General features: G+C 36.5%; 1 protein-coding gene across 1 annotated transcript in view; it reads right to left on the bottom strand.

Annotated features, from left to right (window-relative positions):
• The window catches only part of LOC139871026 (uncharacterized), a 34,786-nt gene extending 10,253 nt beyond the window's left edge, over window positions 1-24,533 (bottom strand). The window contains exons 1-3 of the mRNA XM_071858777.1: window positions 24,448-24,533; window positions 24,264-24,354; window positions 20,597-21,258 (exon numbers count right to left, since the gene is read on the bottom strand). Coding sequence (XP_071714878.1) covers window positions 20,597-21,258; window positions 24,264-24,354; window positions 24,448-24,533 — 839 coding nt within the window. The remainder of the gene's footprint in view (window positions 1-20,596; window positions 21,259-24,263; window positions 24,355-24,447) is intronic.
• Window positions 24,534-25,357: the final 824 nt, after the last annotated feature.

The following is a 25,357-nucleotide window of genomic DNA, read 5'->3' as shown; positions in this document are numbered from 1 at the left end:
CGAGTATTAAAGCCGCACCTTTTGAAGCGCTATATGGCCGCAAATGTCGTTCACCTCTTTGTTGGGCCGAGGTAGGCGAGGTGCAAATCACCGGACCCGAACTCATTCACGAAACCACCGAGAAAATCGTTCAAATCCGAGATAGGCTTAGAACGGCCCGAAGTCGTCAAAAGAGCTATACCGACAAACGACGCAACGATCTCGAATTTCAAGTCGGTGACCGAGTAATGTTAAAAGTCGCACCTTGGAAGGGTGTAATCCGTTTTGGGAAACGCGGGAAGCTAAATCCGCGGTATATTGGTCCTTTCGAAATCTTGGAGCGTATTGGAACCGTTGCTTATCGTTTAGATCTTCCGCCTCAATTGAACTCCGTTCATCCTACCTTCCATGTATCTAACTTGAAAAAGTGTCTTGCCGAACCCGATATCGTCATCCCTCTCGAAGAACTTACTATTGATGACAAACTTCATTTTGTGGAGGAACCGGTTGAAATTGTGGACACCTCCGTCAAGACATTGAAACAAAGCCGAATTCCGATTGTCAAGGTTCATTGGAATGCCAAAAGAGGACCCGAGTTTACTTGGGAAAGACAAGATCAAATGCAAAGGAAGTATCCTCATCTATTCGTGAATTCGGAAACGCAAGATCTCGAGGAAGAAACAACGACTACTACGCCTACTTAAATTTCGGGACGAAATTTCTTTTAAGGAGTAGGTAATGTAACATCCCGCCTTTTTCCGTTTACTTTTCCGTTATACTAATATAAAGTCCGTTATATGTTTATAACATCTCTCGTTGATATGCGTTTTAAATTATCTCGTTTAGGTAATTCCCGCACCCGAGCGAAAGTTGAGGGACTAAACTTGACAAGGGATCAAACCCTTGACTAGGTCAAAGGGTCAACCCCTTTCACCCATTCATTTCCACCTCCACCTCTCTCTCTTTCTCTCTAGCAAGAACACACACACCCAATTTCCTTTCTCATTCATTCATCATCTAAATCCGGATTAGGGAGCTAGCAACCAAATAAATTACATATTCGTGATCCTCTCTTCATCCTCTTCATTTTGGTACCAACTTCATCTCATTTGGGTAACTTTCTAAAATCACTAGATTTTGTGTTCTTGATGTTTTTAACTTATAAAAGTGTTAATTAGTGTCTATGGCTCAAGTCTAACATGAATATATGATTTATATGCTCGATCTCGTTGTTTTAGTGTAACTAGCATGAACTTGAATTTTGGTGTGTTGTTCTTGAATTTTGGATGATCATATGTTGTTAGATGTTGAAAGTTGATGTTTTAAAAGTGTTACTAGCATCATTAGCTTCATGTTGATATATAGATTGATCAAAGAAACTTCAAAAACGTGATTATTGATTTTGGTGTTGCTTGACTAGGGTTTGCTAGTTCTTGAAATGAATTTTTGGATGCTTGAATGCCATGGAATGTTAATTGTTAGTGATTAGTTGTAATGTATGCTTCATTACCTTCAAAACGGCATATCATATGTGTAAATTGGATTCCCGGAACTTAAAATGCATATTGATGAACTTGAGGCTTTGAAATGAGCGTTTATTGATCACATGACGAGAATTCGATTGTTGTAAATGATGTTTTTGTTTGAGGATTTGTGTTTAGTTGTGTTCCTTGTCAAAAGAGCTTTCCAACGGTATAAGATACGTCTTCTAATTGTTTGCGGTTTGCGTTTTGCGTTTGTTTGAAGTTTTGACCAAGACTTGAACCTTGAAAACGACCTGACACCAGACCATGTGTTATGTCGCGGCGCGACACCCCTTGCCGCGGCGCGACATAACACTTGTCCAGATTCTGTCCAACTTTTCCATTTTATCAAAAATGTTTGGCATACTACGGACCTCCGATTCACATGAAACTTGTTCTAACATGTTCATATATGATTAAAAACCTCAGAAAAATAGTTCGGAACCCGACCCGAACGTGTTGACTTTCGTTGACTTTGACCGACCAAAGTTTGACTTTTAATCAAACTTAACCAAATATTTGTGCAATCGTTCTAACATGTTTTTATACTTGTACCTTGCATGAAACATGACAATTTGATTCACATGCTATTATGATCGAGTCTTAACGAGCCATAGGACTAATTGAACATCTTTGACCTATCGTGTTTACCGTTATTGATACAACCTATATGTTTAGGTCAAGACTAGCTTTGTCTTTGCACGCGTTTACTTGTTGAAGTACTTTACTACTCGTGCACTCAAGGTGAGATCATAGTCCCACTTTTACTCTTTTTGAACTTATATTGGGATGAGAAAACATAAACGATTCTTTTGAACTAAGTGAACACAAGAACGGGAAAACAAACATTCTACATACGAGTTTAGAACAAAATCCTCAATTCGATTATCATTAGTTACACTTGCCGGGTGTAAGCGAGAACTTATGTTATATGGCCATATGGGTTGACAACCCTCATCCTTGACGGTTCGCTACCGTCTACGGATGAAATATATTTTCGAGAATCAGTGTTTGTTCTAGCACTAAGTGATGGGGTATACAATGGAAGGAATGTTAAGCTTTGATAATTGGGTGCTCGTGAAACAAACTTTTGGAATGTATTACTATTATTTCATTGATGCAAATCTTGTGGTTCACTTGTACTTACTTACTTAAACCTATGATTTCACCAACGTTTTCGTTGACAGATTTCTATGTTTTTCTCAGGTCCTTGAACGATACATGATACATGCTTCCGCTCATTATTTGATACTTGCATTGGATGTCGAGTATATGTGCATTTCATGGAGCGTCTTTTGACTTTACTTTAAACCGTGTCGCCTAGATTTCATTCGTATTATAACGTTGTAACTTAACTATTGGTTGAACAATTCTTGTAAACTTTGGGAACAATCTTTATTTTGAAATGAAGGCGACATATTTTGGTCAAACTTTGTCTTAAAGACTTATGACCACGTAACGGGACCTAAGTAGACGGCGCCGTCAAACATGATTTGGTCGGGTCGTTACAATGCAAGGCCCTCATTGCATGAAATCAGAAAAAGGATTAATTTTAGAGGGCAAAGTGATAGGGTGATTGTAGAAATTTTCAAAATTTTTTTTTTTTAACCTGCAAGTCGTGGAACATGTAGACGGATGCCGCTGAACTTACTGCCAGCATAAGAGCATCGTCCATTCCGTGATTATCATCATACACACATCACAATATCAAATGTTGCTGAACTTAATGTCGGTCTTTGAAGTTAAATCACGCTGCACAAAAAAAAAACCACACAAATAATTCTAAAAATAATGGTGTTTTGTCAACCACACCCATTATCAATCCACACAATTAGTCAATTATTACAAACCAAATATTGTCTAAAAACACACCACACAAATTAAATAGTCTGAAAACAGTGTACAAAATGATCAAAGGCACGCAGGCCTTAACTGGATTAGTTACCATATGGCCAAAAGTAGTTTCCCGAACCATCTCTGTAAGGGCGTCCTTGCGGGAATTCCTGATCAAATCGGTTCCTAGCATCCTGCATCGCAGCGTTATTATCATAAATCGGGTGAGGAGGAGGTGGGTGTTGAGGATCCGTGTAATATTGAGGTGTCAGTCGTGTCGTCCCATAGTACTGCTCGGGGTTGGAATAAAACAACTCTGAGTTATGGTTATTCCAATCAATACCATAACTCATCCATCCCTGATCGTGCACTTGAGCAATCTGTCGTTGCTCTATTCGCTGCTGACTATCCCACATTCGGTCGTTGTGTGTCCTTTGCTCACTCGAACTCAACCTCATATTATTAACACTACTAATCAAATTATCCCAACTAGATTGGGACGGATGCCAAGGACCCTGATCACCAACGCTCGTTTGCGCCCCCATTTCTGCTTCCTCCTCTACCTGCTGTTCTTGCTGCACGCCACTACCACTCGCGCCACCTGCGCTACCTGCCACAAAAGGTACCAAATTCCCATTTGCATCCTTCATGAGAATATCAACGTTGATATAAGAAATTTTCTTTAATGGTTTCATGACGTTAGTACACTCCATCAATCGGCTGAAATCTATGTCGAAGCGACGAGCAATCCTCGTGATATAGTGGCCTCCAAGAAGTGGCTTTTCTCTCCGTGTCTCGGTAGCGATGGCCAGAAAATAGTTTCCTATCAACCCAGGAATATCAGTATAGCAACCTCGTTTTATTTGATCCATTATCCATAGATCCAATGTTTTAACCTTTTCGTTGCCTTCGACTCTCGCATTGAAAGTGCATGCGATGAGTCGATGAAGAAGTCTATCATCCCGGGATGCAATCTCATTATACCTGTGTCTGCTTGATCTGAACGGTGTAGATGCATTCGGCCCACAAATTCTTCGCCAATAAGCAATCTCATTAAAGGGCTCTCGACCAACGTAATCCGAACCCCGCAAGTAATCACCCAATTGGTTGTCGGTAAGTTCCTCAAAAATCCCCAACACTCTACACAACTCAAATTTGCTTATCCCTCTATTTTCGCCCCCTAATCGAAACCGAAGAAAATCATTCGACAAATAATCCCGAACATTATTAAACCGTACAGTTGAGTAAAATTCTTTTAACAACACCAGAAAAATTGGTTCGCAGATGCTAAAAACGTGCTCCCATGCGTAGGTAACGATCATATCGTAGGGAATGGCTAGCAAACGGAAAACATGTTGGTGCATATTTGCCTCATCCAATGGGCCCCAAATAAAGTACCACGTTGCATTTATGGGCCTACTGTTTATCCTCTCAAATGTTTCTGCGTAATAGTTGTCGTTTTGAACCTGTGTCAACCAAACTCGAGGATCATTTAGATCCTCCTCTTCTTCGTCACCAGATGATGAAGATGAATGTTGTTGCGGTGGTGGTGGTGGTGGAACCAAACCTGAAGTCCTCCCTCTTTTTGGTTGTCCTCTTCTGCTAGATTGTCCCTGCAAAACATAATAACACCAAACCAAAAGAACATAGAAACCGTTGTGTTAATGTTAGCTAAAAACATAACCGAGTAGCAAGAGAACCTAATCATTCCATACAAAGTTCATAAGTATTATGATTCATTTAAACAAAAGCGTATGTTCACCATTTTTAACCAAAGTCAACCAAAGTTAACATAAACCCGCTAATACACTTTCAAAAATGAAAATCGCAACTTCACAATTTAGCATCAACTTAGGATTCAAGCATGTTGCGTTCATAGGTCATAACATTTAAACTTGCATTCTAATGATATTCATTACAAATCATAACATAAATTTTCACAATTTTAGCTCAAAAGGACCATTATACGTCATACATTATAGCAACCCATACCATCAATCTACTTCAACAGGCTCACACAAATGAAAATCAAGCATACATGTTTCATAAGTTCATTTCAATTCAAAAATATGCTAAAAATTCAAGAACATTCAAATTATGACCCGGCCAAATTGACATCTATATCACCAACACAATTAAACACTTCACAAGCTTCATTAACATCATACACAAACTCAATATCATGAATTAATCACCCTAAATTCGGATTCAATTATCACAAACCCTAGAATCATGAGCATACCCTTAAAAACATGTAATCTTTGCAAAATCAACACAATATGGGTAATTAAACAAGTAAGGCATGTTAATCTAAACATGAATCATGAAAATCAAACACCCCACACTTATCCTTCACCAATTTATACATATAAACATACAATTCAAGTAATTGAGAAAGAAAAATGTGAAAATGAAGTAACCATACCCTAGAAAACATGATTGGAGCTTGGATTTAGTAGAAGAAAACGCGAATTTGAGGTAGGAAATTAGGGTTTTTTTAAGTGGGTTCATGTTTGGCAGAGAGAACTTGATAAAAAATGTTTTTTGTGGTTGAGAAATGGGGTGGATAGGGTATAAAACGCGTATATTTTTTTCTGAGTCAGGTACTTTGGACGGCGTCCAGGATATAGGACGGCGTCCAAGTTTATGAAGTGGGACAGCGTCTGCATTTTGGGACGGCGTCCAGGATTTAAAAGGGGGACGGCGTCCAGGGATTTGGGACGGAGTCCCAATGAACTAAAACTTACTGACTTCAATTTTCGACACTCGCCAGTTTTAAGTCCAAACGTAAATCATTTTGCATAACACTAAAAATTATCGTACACACAATTCAAAATATTTACATTTGTGAACCACTTTTTAACGAGCCGTTCACCCAACTCGTCCCCATTTCGATTTACGCTTTGTTCTTGAAGTTGAGGCTAACCTCATCTTCGATTTCTAGGGGACCATCAACATAATGCTTGACCCGGTGGCCATTTACCTTAAACGTTTCACCTTTTGCATTCGTTAACTCCACCGTTCCATATGGAAAAGCCTTGTTAACAACAAATGGTCCCATCCATCGGGACTTGAGTTTTCCAGGGAAAAGTTAAAATCGTGAGTTAAATAGCAAAACACGATCACCCTCTTTAAAATCTTTCAGATTCCTAAGACGGTTGTCGTGCCAAACTTTTGTCTTTTCTTTGTATATGAGCGAGTTTTCATAGGCATTTTGTCTCAACTCATCCAACTCATTAAGTTGGTTTAAACGAAGGTTTCCCGCTTTTTCAAGATCGAGATTACATGTCTTAAGAGCCCAATGTGATTTGTGCTCTATCTCCAAAGGGATATGACATGCCTTCCCATAGACTAGGCGGTAAGGTGTGGTTCCAATAGGAGTTTTGTGGGCAGTTCTAAACGCCTACAAAGCATCGTCAAGCTTCGTTGACCACACCTTAGGATTTGATCCAACCGTTTTCTCAAGGATCCTTTTTAGTGCCCGATTTGTATTTTCAACTTGCCCACTTGTTTGTGGGTGATAAGATGTAGAAATTTTATGGGTTACCCCATATCGTTTCAACACCTTTTCTAATTGGGTGTTGCAAAAATGGGTATCACGGTCACTAATTAATGCTTTCGGGGTACCAAATCGGGCAAAGAGCTCTTTAAGAAAAATTACAACAACTCGTGCATCGTTTGTGGGGAGAGCCTTTGCTTCAGCCCATTTTGACACGTAGTCAACTGCAACGAGTATGTATTGGTTGGAATTAGATTTTGGGAATGGTCCCATGAAATCAATGCCCCAAATATCGAAAACCTCACAAACTTGGATTATGTTTTGAGGCATTTCGTCTCTTTGATTAATTTTTCCTGCCCTTTGGCAAGAATCGCATGATTTACAAATTTGGTGGGCATCCTTAAAGATGGTAGGCCAATAAAAACCGGCCTCATAGACTTTTCTCCTCGTGATTTGGGGTCCGAAATGTCCACCAGTGGGACCAAGATGACATTGGAGAAGAATTTGATTGCATTCTTTCCCGGAGACACAACGACGGATTATCCCATCGGGACACCGTTTAAAGAGATACGGGTTTTCCCAAAAATAGTATTTTATGTCACTGAAAAATTTCTTTCATTTTTTATGTGACATACCGGTTTCTAGGAATCCACCCGCAAGATAGTTGGCTATGTCTACAAACCATGGATCATCAATTTTCTCAATTTTCATGAGATTTTCATCAGGAAAATTATCTTGAATAACGGTCTCATGGAGAACCTCAAGATTCGGGTTCTCAAGTCGAGAAAGGTGATCGGCGGCTAGCTTTTCGGCCCCCTTTTTGTCTTTAATATCAATGTCGAATTCTTGCAAAAGCAAGACCCAACGTATTAACCGGGGTTTAGCATCTTGCTTAGCAAGCAAGTACTTTAATGCCGAATGGTCTGTATAGACAAACGTCTTTGCTAATACCAAATAGGATCGAAATTTATCAAACGAAAAGACGATTGCCAGGAGTTCCTTCTCGGTGGTAGTGTAATTAAGTTGGGCTCCTTGCAATGTCTTACTAGCATAATAAATGGGCTTGAAATGTTTTTCAATTCTTTGCCCCAAGACTGCACCAATAGCAAAGTCACTAGCGTCACACATAAGTTCGAATGAAATTGACCAATTCGGAGATATGAGAATGGGTGATTGTGTGAGTTTTGCTTTAAAGAGGTTAAAGGCGTTAAGACACTCGTATGTAAAGACAAATGGAGCGTCTTTCTCAAGAAGTTTGTTCATCGGGGTTGCAATTTTGGAAAAATCTTTAATGAACCGCCGGTAAAAACCTGCGTGCCCCAGAAAACTTCTTACACCTTTCACATTTGACGGTGGTGGTAATTTAGCTATAACTTCCACTTTAGCTCTGTCCACCTCCAGTCCTGCAGAGGAAATTTTATGACCTAAAACAATGCCCTCTCTTACCATAAAATGGCATTTTTCCCAGTTAAGCACAAGATTAGATTCTTCACACCTAATCAACATACGCTCAAGATTATTAAGACATGAGTCAAAAGAATCACCAAAGACTGAAAAGTCATCCATGAATACTTCCATAAAGTCTTCGATCATATCATGAAAAATAGCTACCATACACCTTTGGAAGGTAGCAGGAGCATTGCATAAGCCAAAGGGCATACGTCGGTAAGAGAAAGTACCATAAGGGCATGTAAAGGTGGTTTTCCCTTGGTCCTCGGGTGCTATAGGGATTTAGAAATATCCCGAGAAACCGTCAAGAAAACAATAAAAGTTCTTTCCTGCCAACCTTTCCAACATTTGATCAATGTAAGGAAGGGAAAAATGGTCTTTTCGGGTAGCATCATTTAATTTTCTATAATCAATGCATACCCTCCAACCCGTGATAGTCCTGGTGGAAATTAATTGGTCGTCTTCTGATAATGCTAAAAACGAACATATATTTCATAGCATTATTCCCCAAGAAAGACAAGATTTTAGTTGGTATTGTTCGATTTACAAGCAATATTCGTTTAAATATTAAAAAGTGAAGACAAAAGACAGATTCGACAAATTGAAGACAAAAAGGTCCAAAGAGCTAAAAAGTACAAGATACAACTAAAAAGGTTCAAAATATTGATGAGGAACGTCTCAAAATGACAAGAGTACAAGTTACAAGACGCAAAGTACACGATATAAAATAATACGCGAAGACGTCCGAAAATCCGGAACCGGGACCTGAGCCAAGAAGAAACGCCCGACGCAACGGACCAAAAATATCTAGTCTACTATGCACAAGAATATAATATAATATATATATAATTATATATAATTATATATTATATATATTATTATTATTATATTACGTCGGCAAGAAGAAAACAAAGCAATTTGGCTGGATCCAGGGTGGCCATGCGACTCGCATGGCCAGAGGCACAAATCCATGCGAGTCGCATGGAGTGAAAATGTTGGTCAGGTCCTATATAAAGCCAGTTTTCTGCCGAGTTTGATACACATAATTTTAATCTCTCTCAATATATACGATATATATATATATAATTTATATTTTAATTTTAATTTTAATTATAATTCTAATAATAAGGGTATGTTAGCGAATGTTGTAAGGGTGTAAGTCGAAATTCTGTCCGTGTAACGCTACGCTATTTTTAATCATTGTAAGTTATGTTCAACCTTTTTATATTAATGTCTCGTAGCTAAGTTATTATTATGCTTATTTAAAACGAAGTAATCATGATGTTGGGCTAATTACTAAAATTGGGTAATTGGGCTTTGTACCATAATTGGGGTTTGGATAAAAGAACGACACTTGTGGAAACTAGACTATGGGCTATTAATGGGCTTTATATTTGTTTAACTAAATGAAAGTTTGTTAATGTTAATATAAAGATTTACAATTGGGCGTCCCTATAAATTACCATATACACTCGATCGGACACGATGGGTGGGGTATTTATATGTACGAATAATCGTTCATTTAACCGGACACGGGAATGGATTAATAGCCACTAGAATAATTAAAACAGGGGTGAAATTACATTCAAGGGTAATTGGTGTAATTGTTAACAAAGTAGTAAAACCTTGGTTTACACGCAGTCGATAACCTGATGTATTCATCAAACAAAGTATTAAAACCTTGTTACAATTCGAATCCCCAATTAGTTGGAATATTTAACTTCGGGTATAATAATAATTTGACAAGGACACTTGCAATTTATATTTATGACTGATGGACTGTTATGGACAAAAACCAGACGGACATATTAAATAATCCAGGACAAAGGACAATTAACCCATGGGCATAAAACTAAAATCAACACGTCAAACATCATGATTACGGAAGTTTAAATAAGCATAATTCTTTTATTTCATATTTAATTTCCTTTATTTTATATTTAATTGCACTTCTAATTATCGCACTTTTATTTATTGTTATTTTATTTTATCGCACTTTTAATTATCGTACTTTTTAATTATCGCAATTTTATTTTATCACATTTTTATTATTCGCAATTTCATTATCGTTATTTACTTTACGCTTTAATTTTAGTCTTGTATTTATATTTTACATTAGGTTTTAACTGCGACTAAAGTTTTAAAATCGACAAATCGGTCATTAAACGGTAAAAACCCCCCTTTATAACAATAATATTACTTATATATATATTTGTATTTTTATAAAAGTAAACTAATATAGCGTTGAGCTTTGTTTAAAGATTTCCCTATGGAACGAACCGGACTTACTAAAAACTACACTACTGTATGATTAGGTACACTGCCTATAAGTGTTGTAGCAAGGTTTAAGTATATCCATTCTATAAATAAATAAATATCTTGTGTAAAATTGTATCGTATTTAATAGTATTTCCTAGTAAAATATAAGCTATTTTATATACACCTCGCTTCACATCATCTTCATTGGTGATAACGGTCATGCCACCCTTTTTGGGTACACACTGGACCGGACTCACCCAAGGACTATCCGAAATTGGATAAATAAGACCTGCATCTAGGAGTTTGACAATCTCCTTTTTAATAACTTCCTTCATATTAGGGTTCAGTCGCCTTTGTCTTTGTACACATGGTTTATAGTTATCTTCCATTAATATTTTATGCGTACAATAAGAGGGACTTATACCCTTGATGTCATGAATTTTCCATGCTAGAGCCGGTTTATGGGCTTTTAACATGGAAACAAGCTTAGACTTCTCACTTACAGAGAGTTCGGATGAAATGATAACCGGAAGAGTAGAACCCTCTTGAAGGTAAGCATATTCCAAGTGTTTTGGAAGTGGCTTGAGTTCTAAAACGGGGGGTTCTTCAATCGATGTTTTACATCGGTATTCATTTCCCAAATCCAACTTTCTGTACTCTTCATCATTTGGCTCATAACCGTTAGCCATCAAGGTGGTCAACATCTCCACTTCTTCCACCATATTCTCTTCATCACCTTCCGCAAAAATGCATTCTCCCGTACCTTGCAATTCTGGAAATTCCTGCAACAATTCCGAATATGTGTCTACGGTTTGCAAATAATAACATTGATCATCAGTAGATTCGGGGTATTGCAGGGCATGGTCAACGGAAAAGGTAACCTTCATATCCTCAATACTAAGGGTCAATTTCTGCCCATGAACATCTATCATAGCTCTAGCAGTATTGAGGAAAGGTCGACCTAATATAAGAGGCACACGTGTATCCTCCTCCATGTCCAAAATTACAAAATCAGCCGGAAATACTAAGGTACCTACTTTTACCAACAGAGCTGTCTGCTAGTTGAATTACCATTCGGGTTGGTTTTAGTACCCCGGGGTTTAGCTTAACATATAATGAATAAGGCATTAAATTTATGCTAGCCCCTAAATCCGCTAATGCTTTAATGCATTCCAAATCTCCAAGGAGACATGGTATGGTAAAACTTCCAGGATCTGCTAACTTTTTTGGTATTTTGTTCATCAAGGTTGCTGAACAATTAGCATTCATGGTGACTGATGAAAGTTCCTCCATTTTCTTCCGATTAGTAAGTAAGTCTTTTAAAAACTTAGCATACTTGGGCATACCTGGGATTACATCAATGAAAGGCATATTTATGTTAATTTGTTTAAACATATCTAGGAATTTCGACCTTTCGGCCTCTAACCTTTCTTTTTTTTGATTTCTTGGGTATGGGAGCGGTGGTTGATATGGTTTCACTACGGGTTTTTTCCGTTCTTCCTTTTCAACCACTTGTTCCGGCTCCTTAACCGGTTCATCATTTTGGTTCAACGGAACACTGAAATCAGAATTTTCGGGCATTTTTGGAGCATCGTATGCTAAACCACTCCGTGTGGTAATAACATTGGGGTGCTCATTTTGGGGGTTCTTATTGGTATCGCCCGGTAAACTTCCTGGTTTTCTCTCACTAAGTAAACTAGCTAACCCACTCATTTGCTTCTCCAAGTTCTGTATTGAGGCTTGTTGGTTTCTAAACTGGTGTTCGTTTTTCTCGTTGGTTTGGTTTATGTTTGTGACAAGCTGAGTTTGTGATGCAATTAACTTTTCCAACATACTCTCCAAATTTGACTTTTTCTCTTCCTGTTGGGGTTTTTGATAAAAATTCGGAGTTTGTTGTTGGTACCCGCTACTTGACCCTTGTTGGTAATTGGAATTTTGACCTTGAGGGTTGTAGGGGTTGTTGAAGTTCCGGTTAAACTGGGCTCTTCCTTGAAATTGATTATTATTTCTTTGGCTTATGAAAGCCACTTCTTCTTTTTGAGCCATAGTTAAACCGGCATCACAATCTTTTCCTAAATGGAGTCCACCACAGTATTCACAACCTACTTTCATACTATGAATTTTCTTGGTGATTTTGTCCATGTTTCGAGCAACACCATCTATTTTCACACTTAGGGAACTAAGGTCATCATAAGCACCGGCGCTTTGGACTTGAGCATTACGAGTAATTGGTTGTTCTTGATGCCACTCATGAGAATAATCGACTACCTTCTCGATTATCTCATAAGCTTCTTGCTCAGTTTTGTCCATGAGTGAACCTCCGGACGCTTGATCAATGGAAATTCGGGTTGCAACATCACAACCCTTGTAAAAGATTTGGACTTTTTGGAAGGTATCCAAACCATGGTTCGGACATCCTCTTAGCATTTTGGAAAATCGATTCCATGCTTCGTACAAGGTTTTCATCGGCTTTTGACAGAATTGGGTAATTTCGTGTTGGAGTCTCGCGGACTTAGAAGCTGGAAAATATTTCTTAAGAAATTTTTCCAACATACCATCCCAAGTTTCTATCGTAGCCTCGACCAATGAATCTAACCAACTTCGTGCTTCCCCGTGGAGTGTCCATGGGAAAAGTCTTAAAAATATGGCCTGGTCAGTGTCTGGTTTAAGTTTGAAAAGAAGACATATCTCTTGAAAGAGACGAATATGTTCGTTTGCATCTTCATTTGGACCACCACTAAATTGACACCTGTTATTAATCATTTGAAGAATAGGTCCTTTTATTTCAAAATTTACCTCACCAGTGGGCGGAGTAATAGCACTACCTTGGCCGGTTCGGGTTGCTTTCATCTTAGCCGCCATTGATTGTCTTGGTACCAACGGTCTTTCTCCTTTCATTTCAAAATTTGGGGGTTGAACGGGTTTACCAAAATCTGAATATCGAGGCTTGGTTATACTTGATTCTGAATCAAAAGTTTCTTGCTTTGATGAAGATTCAAAAAGTTCAAGTACTTCTTTTGGAATTCTACCAAGCTTTCTATCAGGTTCCGTAAACGGTGTAAGTAATGGAGATTCTGAACTTCGGGTATGTGGCATATGCAACCTATAATCTGTCAATCACACAACTAACAAAAACTATTAAACATACTGATTCTACAAGATTATTCAAAGACTATTAATAATTTAAAATAATTAAGAAACTACTTAATCACAAATTAGTTAATAATTCTATTTTGACACAAAACTGTCCCCGGCAGCGGCGCCAAAAACTTGATGTGCGGAAAGTGGTATATGAATTGTTGTATAAAATAATATGGAAAAATACCGATTAGAGATTGCTACACACTAACGGGCAGTGTACCCGATCGTGTAGTAGTATAGTAACTGGTTTAGTTCCGTGTATCGTTCCAAGGACAGTTGTATTAGTCAAACTAGAATTATAAACTATATTATGATTAACTAAGTAAATGAAGCTTAAAGGTACAAGTTTTATGTTTTGGTGGCTATTTAACGATTTGGCCAAATCAGATAAGGTTAAATGTAAAAACAATATTTTTGATCTTTTAAGTTTATAAGATGAAAATAAGTGCAAAGAAAGCAAGTAAGATAGTTTTGATATCAATTTAAGGAAAAATGCTCATCTAGACTTTTTACCCTCGATGTTGAATGTTATTTAGGATTAAGACTGGATTGATTGGTTATGCATGAGAACTAATTGATCGGTTTACCAAGAGTAGTCTTGAGTAAACACTCAAACGGGATTACAAGACGTAAGTGAAGTTCTTGTCATCTAAGACCTCCTATTTGTATTCAACTAATTCAACTAGTCTAAAGACTTGAAGAATGATCAAGTCAATGGTGTATTGATCATGATCCACTCCTATGTCAACTTATGATTTAGCCTAGTTCATTCCCTTGGTCCGGTTAAATGCTCAATTCACCCAACCCAAGTAATCAATTTAGGGTGGTAATAAGATCCCTATAAACGTCACTAGATAAGGCAAATTACTAACACCTATTAGTCATATGGAATCGAGTAATGAAAATATGTATAACATAATCTAGGGAATTGATCGTTCACCTATATAACTACACATATCAATTAGGCTATCCGAAAGTGTCTACAAGAGTCGTTCTTACATTCCTATGTAAGCTGACCTTTTGAACTCAACTTATCCCTTTTGGTAAAAGATGGATAAACACATGTCACTAGGTGTAAATCAATACATTAATTTAATAAGATGATGTTTCTTAATCAAATGAACATATCAATTAGTTGAATCGAAAGGATTAAACTTTAACAAGAATGGTTCTTGTATTCAAACATTAAACTATCGTGCATAATAACAATCAATCAAAAGTAAACATTCAACATCTCGGTTATTTATCTAGACAAACATTATAGAGTTTAGCCAACAATCATAATTACAAACAAAATAACAATCAACTGATAAGTAGAATTCATTGTTGGAGAACAAGAAAACAACCTACTAGAGAATGAATCTTGGATGGAGAAGGTTTTGATCTTTGAAGACTTGATGTTGAGCCTCTTCCAAGAGCTTGGAGTTCACCAAATTTGCTCCCAAAATCGTCTCTGTAACCTCTGGTTTCGTATGTGATAAAACAGTTCCTCAATCAGTAGCTTTTAAAGTGGAGAAAGTAGGTCAGAAAGTCAAAAGTGGCTGAAACCTACTTCTGGACGGCGTCCTAAAGGCTGGACGGCGTCCCGTTGTAAAGAGCTAGACGGCGTCCCAAAGGCTGGACGGCGTCCCGTTGTGAAGAGCTAGACGGAGTCCCAATTCCCCGGACGGCATCCAAGAATAAAGCGCTGGACGGCGTCCCAAAGCCCCAGACGGCGTCCAAGTGTAAATAAAGCTACTGTTTCGTTTTGTTTTCAATCTTCTTTCATTTGGACGAAGTCTAACACATTTGAAGCTTTGTTTTACCATTTTAGAGCACTAAATAGACCTTAACTCGTATCGGGATCAACCAAGGTCATAAATCATCAAAACTCTTTATAAATCACTCTCCGATACAAATTTGCATATCTTGGCCTATCACTTGTAGAAAACACCTTCATTATCCTTGATTCTAGAGCATTTTTACACGATATTGCGATAGATATATATGATGTTATTGAGCAATATCAGTTTGCTTGCTTGAAAGCACTCTCTAACATGTATGAGAAACCTACCGCTTTTAATAAGGTTTTTCTCATGCGTCAATTGTTCAATACAAAGATGAAGGAAGGTACGAGTGTAACGGTTCATATCAATGAATTTAATAATATCGTTTCAAGGCTTGAATCGGTAGAGATTAAGTTTGATGATGAACTAAAAGCACTAATCTTGCTTTCATCATTACCGAAAAGTTGGTCCGGTACGGTTACCGCGGTTAGTAGCTCTACAGGAACTACTAAGCTAGCGTTTGAAGCAATAAGGGATTTGATTCTTGGTGAAGATACTCGTAGGAGAAACTCGGGGGAAGCGACATCCGGTTCTTTGTTAAGTACCGACAACCGTGGTAGGAAATTTGATCGCGGTGAGAAGAAGGGTAGAAAGAAGTCTAAGAATAGGTATCCATCGAAAGATAGAAGTGAAGCTGTTTGTTGGGGTTGCAATCAAAAAGGACACTTTCAAAGGAATTGTAAAAATGGTCCGGCGAAAGGTGTGAACTTGACCGAGGAAGAAAGTGATGATGCACTTTTATGTAGTGTTGAAAATTCTATGGAGTCTTGGATTTTGGATTCGGGAGCTTCGTTTCATGCTACTCATGTCAAAAGCATGATGAAGAATTTTCGTTCATATCAAGGCAAGGTGAGATTAGCGGACGACAAATAACTCAATATAGAGGGCATTGGAGATGTTGTATTGAAGACTACTCTTGGCTCTAATTGGACCTTGAAAAACGTAAGGTACATTCCTAAATTAAAAAGGAAACTTATTTCGGTTGGTCAATTAGATGATGAAGGTAATGCGGTTACTTTTGAAAACCGCCAATGGAAGGTGGTTAAGGGTAGTTGTGTCGTGGCTCGTGGACATAAAAGGGGAACTCTTTATATGGTTGAAGTGTTTGATGAAGACACGGTGGTTGCTACGGTTAATGTTGAGTCCGAATCAACTCTATGGCACCGAAGACTCGGGCATATGAGTGAGAAGGGTATGAAGATGCTTGTTTCGAGTTGGAGAATTCCAGATTTGAAAAAGGTAGAACTTGGATTTTGCGACCATGTGTATATGGGAAGCAAAAGAAGGTGACTTTTGGGAAATCGGGAAATGCTCCTAAGTTGGAGAAATTGGAACTTGTTCATACGGATGTGTTTGGTCCAACCAATGTAGAATCACATGGAGGTTCTCGCTATTATGTCACCTTCATTGACGACTCCACTCAAAAGGTATGGGTTTATTTTCTTAAAGCTAAATCTGATGTATTTAATACATTTGTGAAGTGAAAAGCTATGGTAGAAAATGAGACTAACTTGAAGTCAAGTGCTTGAAGTCGGATAATGGAGGAGAATATGGTAGTCTTGAGTTTAAAGACCATTGTGCAAAGCTCGGTATTAGAATATTGAAAACGGTACCGGAGACACCGCAACACAATGGGGTCGCCGAACGTATGAATCGTACGTTAAATGAAAGGGCTAAGAGTATGAGACTACATGCCGGTTTGCCTAAGATGTTTTGGGCAGATGCGGTTAACATGGCGGCTTATTTGATAAATAGGGGACCCTCAACACCGTTGGGTTTCCGAATTCCCGAAGAAGAATGGCAAGGTAAGAAGGTGAGTTATGGTCACCTTAGGATCTTTGGGTGTAATGCATATGTGAAGACCAAAGATGCGGATAAAGACAAGCTTGAAGCTAAGTCAAAGAAGTGTATTTTCATAGGGTACGGGTTAGATGAAATGGGTTAGCGTTGTTGGGATAACGAGGCTAGAAAAGTGATTCGTTCTCGTGATGTTACCTTTGATGAAGATTCGGTTTATGGCAAACCGGAAACGGGGAGTCCTAAACCGGGTCATGTTACTTTTGACGATGTTTCTATTGATGATCTTGCAGGTTCTAGTGGGAGTACAGGTAACAATGAATTGCCAATTAACGGTGAGGCGTCAGAAAATGCTAATGATGGAAATGATTCGGAAAGTGGTGATGATTCTGAACATAGTGCGAGTTCTAGTGATTAGGAGGACACAAATGAAACCGGCCCAACCATTTCGGTTGTTCCTACACTAAGACGCTCGACTAGAGTGCCCAAACCTAATCCTAGGTATTCTCCATCAGCAAACTACTTGCTCTATACCGAGAATGGTGAATCCGAAAGTTACTTTGAGGCAAGGAAGACAAAAGAATCTATACAATGGGAGCTTGCCATGAAAGAAGAGATGGGGTCACTTGAGAAGAATAAAACTTGGTCACTAGTGAAGTTACCTCATGATAAAATTGCGTTGCAAAGTAAATGGGTGTATCGAATCAAGAATGAGTTGGATGGCAAGAAAACGTACAAGGCTCGTTTGGTGGTTAAAGGCTTTCAACAAAAGAAAGGAGTTGACTACCAAGAGATATTTTCACCGGTGGTGAAGATGACTACTATTCGTTTGGTACTTTCTATGGTTTCATCCGAGGACTTACATCTAGAGCAACTAGATGTGAAGACCGCATTCTTACATGGTAACCTTGATGAAGAGATCTATATGAGGCAACCCGAGGGCTTTGAGGTAAAGGGTAAAGAGAAGTGGGTTTATAAGCTAAAGAAAAGTTTATATGGATTGAAGCAAGCACCTCGGCAATGGTACTTGAAGTTTGACAAGTTTATGAAGAAGATTGGTTTCTTAAGATGTGAAGCGGATCACTGTTGCTACTTGAAGAAATTCAAGTCTTCATACATAATCTTATTGTTGTATGTTGATGACATGTTACTTGCAGGTTCCAACATGTCAGAAATCAACAAGTTGAAGGGATTACTTTCCCATGAGTTCGAGATGAAAGATCTTGGTGGTGCTAGGCAAATACTTGGCATGAGTATTGTGCATGATCGTGTGAAAGGTACTCTATACTTGTCTCAATCCAAATATATTGAGAAAGTAGTAGAGAGGTTTAATATGGAGAATTCAAAGGCTCGTTCTATGCCTTTGGGTAGCACAATTAAGTTATCGAAAAGTCAATCACCAAAAACGGTAAAAGACAAAACGGATATGGAAAAGGTTCCATATGCATCGGTCGTGGGTAGTATTATGTATGCCATGGTTTGTACAAGACCCGATATTGCTCAAGCAGTGGGAGTTGTAAGTTGTTATATGTCTAATCCGGGGAAAGAGCATTGGGAAGCGGTCAAATGGTTGCTTCGTTATTTGAAAGGTACTTCTAATATGGGATTGTGCTTCTCTAAAAGCAATGTCATACTTAGGGGTTATGCGGATGCTGATTTGGGTGGATGTGACGATTCGGGGAAAAGCACTGCGGGTTATGTTTTCACAATAGGGAAGACGGCGGTTAGTTGGATGTCTCAACTACAAAAGAGTGTTGCTTTATCAACCACCGAAGCTGAATATATGGCTATTGCAGAAGCTTCTAAAGAGCTTGTTTGGTTGAAAAACTTCTTAGGTGAGTTGGGTAAAAGACAAGACTATTGCGTCTTGAATTGTGATAATCAAAGTGCGGTTCATCTTGGGAAGAATCCGGTGTTTCATAGTCGTACGAAACACATCAATATAAGGTATCATTTTATTCGACAACATATAAATGATGGTACTTTATTATTGGAGAAAATCCTTGGTACGAAGAATCCTGCTGATATGTTTACTAAGGTTGTTACGACGGAGAAATTGAGGTTTTGCATTACCTCAATTGGTCTTCAAATGAATTGATAAGAGAAGACCCCAACTAGAGAATTAGAGAGTTAATGTTTCAATTCTAACAAGTAGTGTTGAAGACCTTGTATCGAAAGTCTGCTCATCCGAAGTATGTATTGAGTGTGCGTGTCCCAAATGGAGTTTGGCGGTATAATGGTGGTTTAACGTTCTTGGTTAGATCGTTGATATTTTGGGTTGACGAAGGTTGGGTTTGTTCAAAGTCTCCAAGTGGGAGATTGTTGAAGATATGGAGAACTTTAAACAATTAGAGGGAAGATTCCAGAAAACTCACACGAAGCTTCCACGAAGTTGTTAGGAAACTCACATGTAGCTTCCACGAAGTTGTGAGAAAATTCACATGTAGCTTCCACGAAGCTGTCAGGAAACTCACATGTAGCCTCCATGAAGCTGTCAGGAAACTCACATGAAATTTCAAGAAATTGTTTTTAGCTTACTCCTTAAATCATTCTATAAATAGACCCTCTTGTAACTCATTGTAAACACACCACAAATATTCAGTAAATACATTCTCTAGTTGGTCTGTGGACTAAAGCAATCACAACAATTGAATATAACCACGTTATCTCTTGTGTCGATTTACATTTTTTGCACTTATAATCTTTCGTTCATTAAGTGGGTTAGTAATCTTATAGAATTACTATCGGTGAGTGATCTTGTTGAATCACTTGCGTTGTTTTGGGTCCTAATATCCTTACAAATGGTATCAGATCTAGGCTATAGCCCGATGTGGTGAACAACGCAGTGGTGGCGCACCCCTAAGCGCACGGTGCGACATGGCACACCCCTCAGTTTGCCAACGATAATGGAGCCATGGTGCCTTATATCGAAAGTCTTCCTTCCCAAGGCGTGGAAGTGCGGCGTGTCCCGATGGTGAAAGAAAAGTGAAAGAAAGAGATCGGCGGTATAAGAGGCGTGTCCCGGTAGTGAAAGAAAAGTGAAAGAAAAGAGACCGGTGATATAAGATGGCGGGAGTATCGTTGAAGGGGAGGCTCGGTGATGTGGTCTTCGGTTTGAGGGGAGGATTGTTGGGGTGCAAACCTATCCCACATAGGAGGGAGACAAAAATAAATGTATGTATATAAGTCTAAGTGTAAGTCCCTCTAATACCAATTGGTTTTAGAAAATGATGGACTCTTGGGCTTATATTGCAGGACATTGTGTTTGGGCTATGCGATCTTACAAAAACACCCAATGCTCGTTCCATAGATGACCTCCTCTAATAATAGCTGGTCCAAAACATCTTGATGGGTTCATTCCTGCACCGACATAACCTTTTTTTCCTGTCACGCTAGTCGAAACAAAAACCAGAAGCGCCATAATAACTCCAACAATCGAGAGCACAACAATATGGCCTAAAGCCGTCGCTTGTCTATAGTCAAATGCTAACCAAAGAGAAGCAAATAGAAGAATAAATGTACATACTATCTCTAGCCAAAAAGCTTGGCTTGTTTCAATCCCACTAGCAACAGGCCCGTTTGGGCCTGGTACAATAACCGTTAGGGTGCACCCACCTAGTGAAAAAGCTTTTGATATATCTTTGCTCACAACGGCTTGTAGTAATAGTGCGCCGAGTAAACCACCAACACATTGTGCAAATATGTAAATGAAGGCTCGAGAAAGCGAAATTAGTCCAACAAGAGATGCTGAAAATGTTATGACTGGGTTCATATGCCCCCCTGAGATTGGGCACACTGCTATGAGAAGGATGGTGAGTGTGATGCTGATAAGGATCGAAAGTAAAAGGTTGGGAGTCTCGATATTTGAATTAATTGATGAAATGGCTATAGTATCGATCATGAATACTAAAACAGTTGTTCCAAGTAACTCTCCAACGGACGCCCGCCACACCTAATCATCTATATATAACTAAATTTTGACTCCCATTGCCATAAATTAGTCCATTAATTTCATTCATTTACTTATGATTTTTTACCCACCATAAACACTTTTATGAATAATTTAACTCTTGATTTTTATATATCTATTATATTATCTATATCTATATATAACTAAATTTTAACTCCCATTGCCATAAATTAGTCCATTAATTTCATTCATTTACTTATGATTTTTTACCCACCATAAACACTTTTATGAATAATTTAACTATTGATTTTTATATATCTGTTATATTAAGTATGGTGTATTAAATGTATTTACATCATAAAAGAAACTATGAATTACCTCATAGTAATATATCATTTATTAATAGCTAAGGTACATAAATTGTGATATCATATATTAATAAACTAACTTAAGTTACATAATATTGAAGCCTAATAATTACTTTATATTTTACATTTAAGTTTCGCGATTAAACTACTATATGCACGTTTATATTTCTATTATTACATTTAGTGACAAAAATATTTGAATATACTTAATGATATCTATATATTTATATATCTATAAAAAGTGACTCCTAGAAAAGTAAATATGGTTAATAAATGAAGAGTGTAAATTTAATTATCAATATGTCTATGTCTATATATATATATATATATATATATATATATATATATATATATATATATATATATATATATATATATATATATATATTTAATTTTACTCTAATTCAAAAATATATTTTTATTTTTAACTATATTTAAGGTAGATATATATTTATATTCATATAAAAGTAAGACTTATCCTTTCAATTTCTTGCATTTATAGGTTTTAACGCATGTAAGAATTTGAAACACTTTATAACTCATGCATTCTAATTAGCAATACTAAATTCAATTGAAAAAACTTATTATTAAAAATGATCTTTTCATATTCTTCGTAAAGTGCTAAATATATACCATTAACTACATTCAGTTAAGGGCAAGTGTTATCTATAAATACTACGGTTAATTTCATTTTCACATGCATCAACTATACGATTCAACCATATCAATCTTCATCTTAATAAGCGACTATTTGAATAGTTTTCGGGGTTTTTTTCAATTAAGCATATATTGAGGTAATTTTGAGTTGTCAATTCATCTTAATATAGAATCTCTTTAGTGTATTCACAAGTGTAGTGATATTTTTTTATTATATTATTTTCCATCATTCTGATTTATTCGTGTAGATGCTAAGAGTTCATGAATGTTTAACTGTTTTATGAATTCTTTTAGTTTTGATCTTAGTTGGTACTATAATTAAAATGTTTCATAATATACATAACTATAATTATTCTAGCTTTATTAATATTTATATTGTTATGTCAAAAGTATACCATAATTGGTATACATGTCACTATAATTATTATTTATATAGTTATGCGTGATTAGAAAAAATTAAGTAACTCATCTTACGTTCTTTTTCCTAATTCTCAAAATGCATATTTTATCTAGAATCATTGTTAGATTTAATTATGCCTAACTATTTATCCAAACACCGTTATCATTTTAATGGAGTACTTCCTAATATTAATATCTTACTCTCAAGTCAAAAATGCATGTTTAATTAAAGGTTAAATGCTATGAGTAAGTATGTTACAAATATTGTCTACAATATATAAAACAAATTATCATAGTTGTAATATCAATTGCCATAATGTAAATCGTATTTAACTCATGACCATACAAGTTCACTTGACGATATTTAAAGAAGTTTAGGTTTAACTTGACCATAGGTATGTGTAGTTTCAATAAATTAAATCGTTTGATAATGTCATACCCTATACTAATGGAATACTAAGAATGAGCATGTATACTACATAAAATCAATTAACTACTAATCGGTCATGGAATTTTAATCGACAATTTTTAATGATATTTAGGTTTAGTAGCTTATAACTCATGACCATGCATATTAATCATCCGCTTTACCAAAATTGCATTGAACATATTATATATGTTTCATCTTAAATTGAATATATTTGTTCTTTTAAAAAACTTTACTTTCTTATTTCTACACCACTATGTCCTGAAAGTAAATTGAATCTCCAAATGACATAAGATGCTAATAGAGGTTTAAAATGTCAAAAATTGACGTTTTAAAATATAAACTCAAAGATACTTAATTTTAAACAAAGCATTCAAAGCAATAAAATGGACCTTCATTTCAGTTCATATATAGTGCTACACAAATTCCCTTGAATCTACAAGTATTGAACATAAGTTTTTTATTTAATCACATAGATGTAGGATTAAGATACACTTACAGGAAAATTTAATAAATTATTTAATATAAAAAGATTTTAATAGTTGTCCATGAAGTATTGCATTTAAGAAATTTATTTATAAAATTTAGGTCTAACTAAGAATTATATATTTTACATAACTCGGTATAAATTTAAACTTTATATATGTGTATACAACACTTATTTCATACCCTAACCAACACAAGTACTTTAAAAACATATGACTGTTAACACTTAAATCGAATAGAATTATATGTTTATGTAAATTTTGAAATGTCAAATGGTGTTGTTGATATTAAACACAAAATTATTTTATTTTATTGGTGTGTGTAAAATGAGAATGAAATTTTAGTAGCAAATTGAACAATTTGAAATGTCAAATGATTTTGTGTGGTTATATACGTTTGAAATTGGTTTTAGAATTCATAATGGCCTAACTGTTGGTGTTGTGCTTACAAACTGCTTCCATGTCCACGGATAGTGTATGCATTGCAACTTTAAAATGATGGAAGAAGTTCATCTACATATTAACATCATGGACCTCATTTAGGAACATTAGCTGGCTCGATTATGCAACCATCAAAACATGAACATCAAAATATTAATATTTGGGACAAGCCGTGCAACGCACGGGCTTTGCATACTAGTTAATTTTAATAAATCACTAGTAACAAAATATAATTTGTAATTAAGACATAAGTTATGAATTAGTAGTTACATTCAAGGAATAAAGATCATTCACACCCAACCTATCTCTCAAAGTAAGAGACTTTTCTTGGTGTTCATTATCATCTTGCCATGGCTCTGTTCTGCAAAAAACAAACATGGAGTGTAATGACTAGATTTTCCTATAAAGAAATTAGTATGTTAAGGTAGATAATGTGGAGAAAAATGGGACTGGCCTGGTGTGGGTGGGGGTTGAAATGGGTTGGATTCTAGTACTCCCACCTGCAGAAAAGCCTTCTTCATCAGCAAGTACCACTTCCATTATTAATTATGAGTTGATAAATATTACAAACTGAAGGAGTTTATATACACGTACAAGCCTCATAAATGTCAACCTTGGATCATCTATAGGTGTACTTTCTTGCTTTTATATATATATATATATATATATATATATATATATATATATATATATATATATATATATATATTGAAAGGATCATAAGCGAACTTTCGATAGGAGCGAACCCAGAGAACCAAAGCAAAAAACAAAAGCCGCTATGAAGAACGACGAACATGAATTCAATTCATTAATTTAAAGCGTTTTAGATGATGATTCCAACATAAAAGTTGCTTAAAAGGTTGCATCTAATGCTCGTCAATTGTCAATTTAAGCTGAAACATCATATAGATTATGAATTTGAATCATGAAGAAATTATCGACTTTTTTTTCCCAAACCTTTGACTCGCGAATTCGAGGTCGAATCTAATAGTTAGAATCTAAAACTTTGCAGATAGATTCACGGGATGAATCCTAACATATCTGCTTTTTTAAATTTTGGTCATAAACTTTATTTTGTGAGATGCAACTCCCATATGCACCTAATATAACTACTACTTCTTAAGTAAGTGCATATGATAGATGAACTGAATCTGCTCAACTCAATCTACAAAAGATTCTCAATCTGTAACAGATTGAGCTCAATCTGTGAACTTACTGAACTCAATATGTGTTCAGTTTGTGTCACGTAAATTAAAAAATAATATTTAAAAAAAAAATCTTTTTTACATACTGAGATTTAGTCTGTCCACACAGACTGAGGTTTAGACCCTTGTTGTTCTCTGGATCCTCATCACAAGTAGTTT

Source organism: Rutidosis leptorrhynchoides, chromosome 10, assembly GCF_046630445.1.
Source record: "Rutidosis leptorrhynchoides isolate AG116_Rl617_1_P2 chromosome 10, CSIRO_AGI_Rlap_v1, whole genome shotgun sequence".
In the NCBI taxonomy this organism is placed as follows: Eukaryota; Viridiplantae; Streptophyta; class Magnoliopsida; order Asterales; family Asteraceae; genus Rutidosis; species Rutidosis leptorrhynchoides.
Note: the sequence above shows the minus strand (reverse complement) of the source record. Positions and strands in the feature narration are given on the sequence as shown.